General features: G+C 35.5%; 1 protein-coding gene across 1 annotated transcript; it reads right to left on the reverse strand.

The window, feature by feature from the left end:
* Positions 1 to 108: 108 nt before the first annotated feature.
* On the reverse strand, positions 109 to 1,840 carry LOC117120255 (protein DD3-3-like). The gene is made up of 4 exons (XM_033265271.1): positions 1,756 to 1,840; positions 1,290 to 1,352; positions 572 to 729; positions 109 to 406 (listed from the first exon to the last, which is right to left on the reverse strand). Exons 1-4 carry the CDS (start codon positions 1,809 to 1,811, stop codon positions 231 to 233), a joined length of 453 nt encoding a protein of 150 aa, XP_033121162.1. The 5' UTR covers positions 1,812 to 1,840; the 3' UTR covers positions 109 to 230.
* Between the last annotated feature and the right edge of the window lie 6 nt (positions 1,841 to 1,846).

Here is a 1,846-nt window from a genome sequence, read left to right on the forward strand (position 1 = left end):
ATACTCCCCAGGGAGTAGAGAAGGTTGCACAACTAGGTATACTCCCCAGGGAGTAGAGAAGGTTGGACTTTGTACTGGTTTGCCATTGTATGTTACCCAGTGACCAGGGGTAGTAACGCTCAGCGCCTTTGATCATTGATTTGGAATCGGTGCTATATAATTACTTGGCATTATTATGTACAGGGTGTTTGTATTTGACCATAGCCCTAAGGGTATTGATATAAAACATATTAAACACAACGTATGTTTGTGGTCATCATACCTGTCCACTGTATATGGATCATATCACCTTCATTAATCTCCAACCGTGTTGGCGTGAAATCATACTCTATCGCTGGGTACACCTGAACTATGTTGCCGCGCTTTCCACGCACGTTTAAGTTTACGATCTTTGCTGATTCAATACCTGAAATAAACACCACATATTAACATTACTATAATAACAATGAAATTAAAATAATGTAAAATATAATAACTTACATTAATTAAAAGCACCTACAATACATTAAAAGCATTTAAATTACAGTTAATTGAAATAAATGTAAAGTAACTGTAAACTTAAAGCACGTGCCTTTACGATTTGGTCGGGGTACAATCTTGAAGGCGTGTGACCTGTCTTGAAAGACGCGGCCGTACTGAGCGGTGTTAACAGCGAGACGCAATGGAACGCTGTCTGCCCCAACGTCCACATTCGGATTATTCTGGATCGGTGATATCTCGCCTGTTTGACTTCAGTAAAAAATAAAATGTAGTTAGTAATGTAACTTGGTTGTTTAATATCCACAAAATCAACATGTGCAGCATCATAATTCAAATTAACATCAAGCTACAAAACCCTCTTATTAAAAAATTATAAGAATCATCACAACTTTATTATTAGCTTATAAACTTCATAACATTTTCCATCGTCATCATCATCATTACCATTTATTTCAGCATCATCATCATCATCATTAAGGCAACTGTCCAATTTTTATTTAATTTATTATATTTCGTCAACAGCGATAAATCGCTGTTTTGTCTATTGTCACAGTCATCCATTTAGCATCATTACTATCATAACCATCTCTACCATTACCACCAACCATGATATTCATGAGTTTTTGATAACTGCAGCATATAATTTATAAGGCTGTTTATGTAAATAATAGTAAACTATTTGTTCATGGTCAGTTTCAGATCTTGAATATTACACTAAGTATAGTTGTGTGCATAAATCACACATGCAGATTTTGATATAATTAAGCCAATTTTAACATTTACTCCTCAAACATAGCTTGTATACTCACTAGTTCTGATTGTGGCTGGCATCAGTATTGGCTGGATCATAATCGTCTGTACTAATGTTATACCTGAATTGAGAAATAAAAATAATATTAAAAAGAGTTGTCCAAAAGGCAACACTACCCCAGGGGGGTCTGGGGAATTCCCTGGAAGTTTCCTAGATGCCCATCAATAATTTTTTTTTTCTTCCCCTTTTTCTATTTTTTTTACTTTCTAGAAAGTGGGGGTGCAGGGCTGGCTCAAAAACCCCTCCTCCTCCTCCCAAATCTGCCCCTGCAGTACTTGAGATTAGCTTTTAGCTTTTGTCTCTCTCGAACTGTGGCAAATGCATTTGCATTACTATTATTTTTTGTAATGAACTTAAATAATTATTGTTCCATATACCGTAGTTATTGTTTGTTTTTTTTTTCCCCGAACTATTAAAAAAAAAAAAATTACTCCCATAAAATTACACATCATCAAGTTTCTTACCTCATTCTAAAAGCACATCGCTTTGTTTTTCCAGATGGAAAGTAGGGAAGTGTCATGGTATACTGTGCATTTTCCCCTGTCCTTGTGTTTC

This window comes from Anneissia japonica, unplaced genomic scaffold (assembly GCF_011630105.1).
Source record: "Anneissia japonica isolate Jap-2015-1 unplaced genomic scaffold, ASM1163010v1 scaffold225260_len1846_cov125_single, whole genome shotgun sequence".
In the NCBI taxonomy this organism is placed as follows: Eukaryota; Metazoa; Echinodermata; class Crinoidea; order Comatulida; family Comatulidae; genus Anneissia; species Anneissia japonica.

What these genes read in the sequence shown, in the direction of transcription:
- LOC117120255 (XM_033265271.1), bottom strand. Translation starts at nt 1,811, where the DNA reads ATGACACTTCCCTACTTTCCATCTGGAAAAACAAAGCGATGTGCTTTT. An exon ending in CGATGTGCTTTTAGAATGAG is followed by an intron (nt 1,353 to 1,755) that starts GTAAGAAACTTG and finishes TTCTCAATTCAG; the next exon opens with GTATAACATTAGTACAGACG. An exon ending in GCCAGCCACAATCAGAACTA is followed by an intron (nt 730 to 1,289) that starts GTGAGTATACAA and finishes TTTTTACTGAAG; the next exon opens with TCAAACAGGCGAGATATCAC.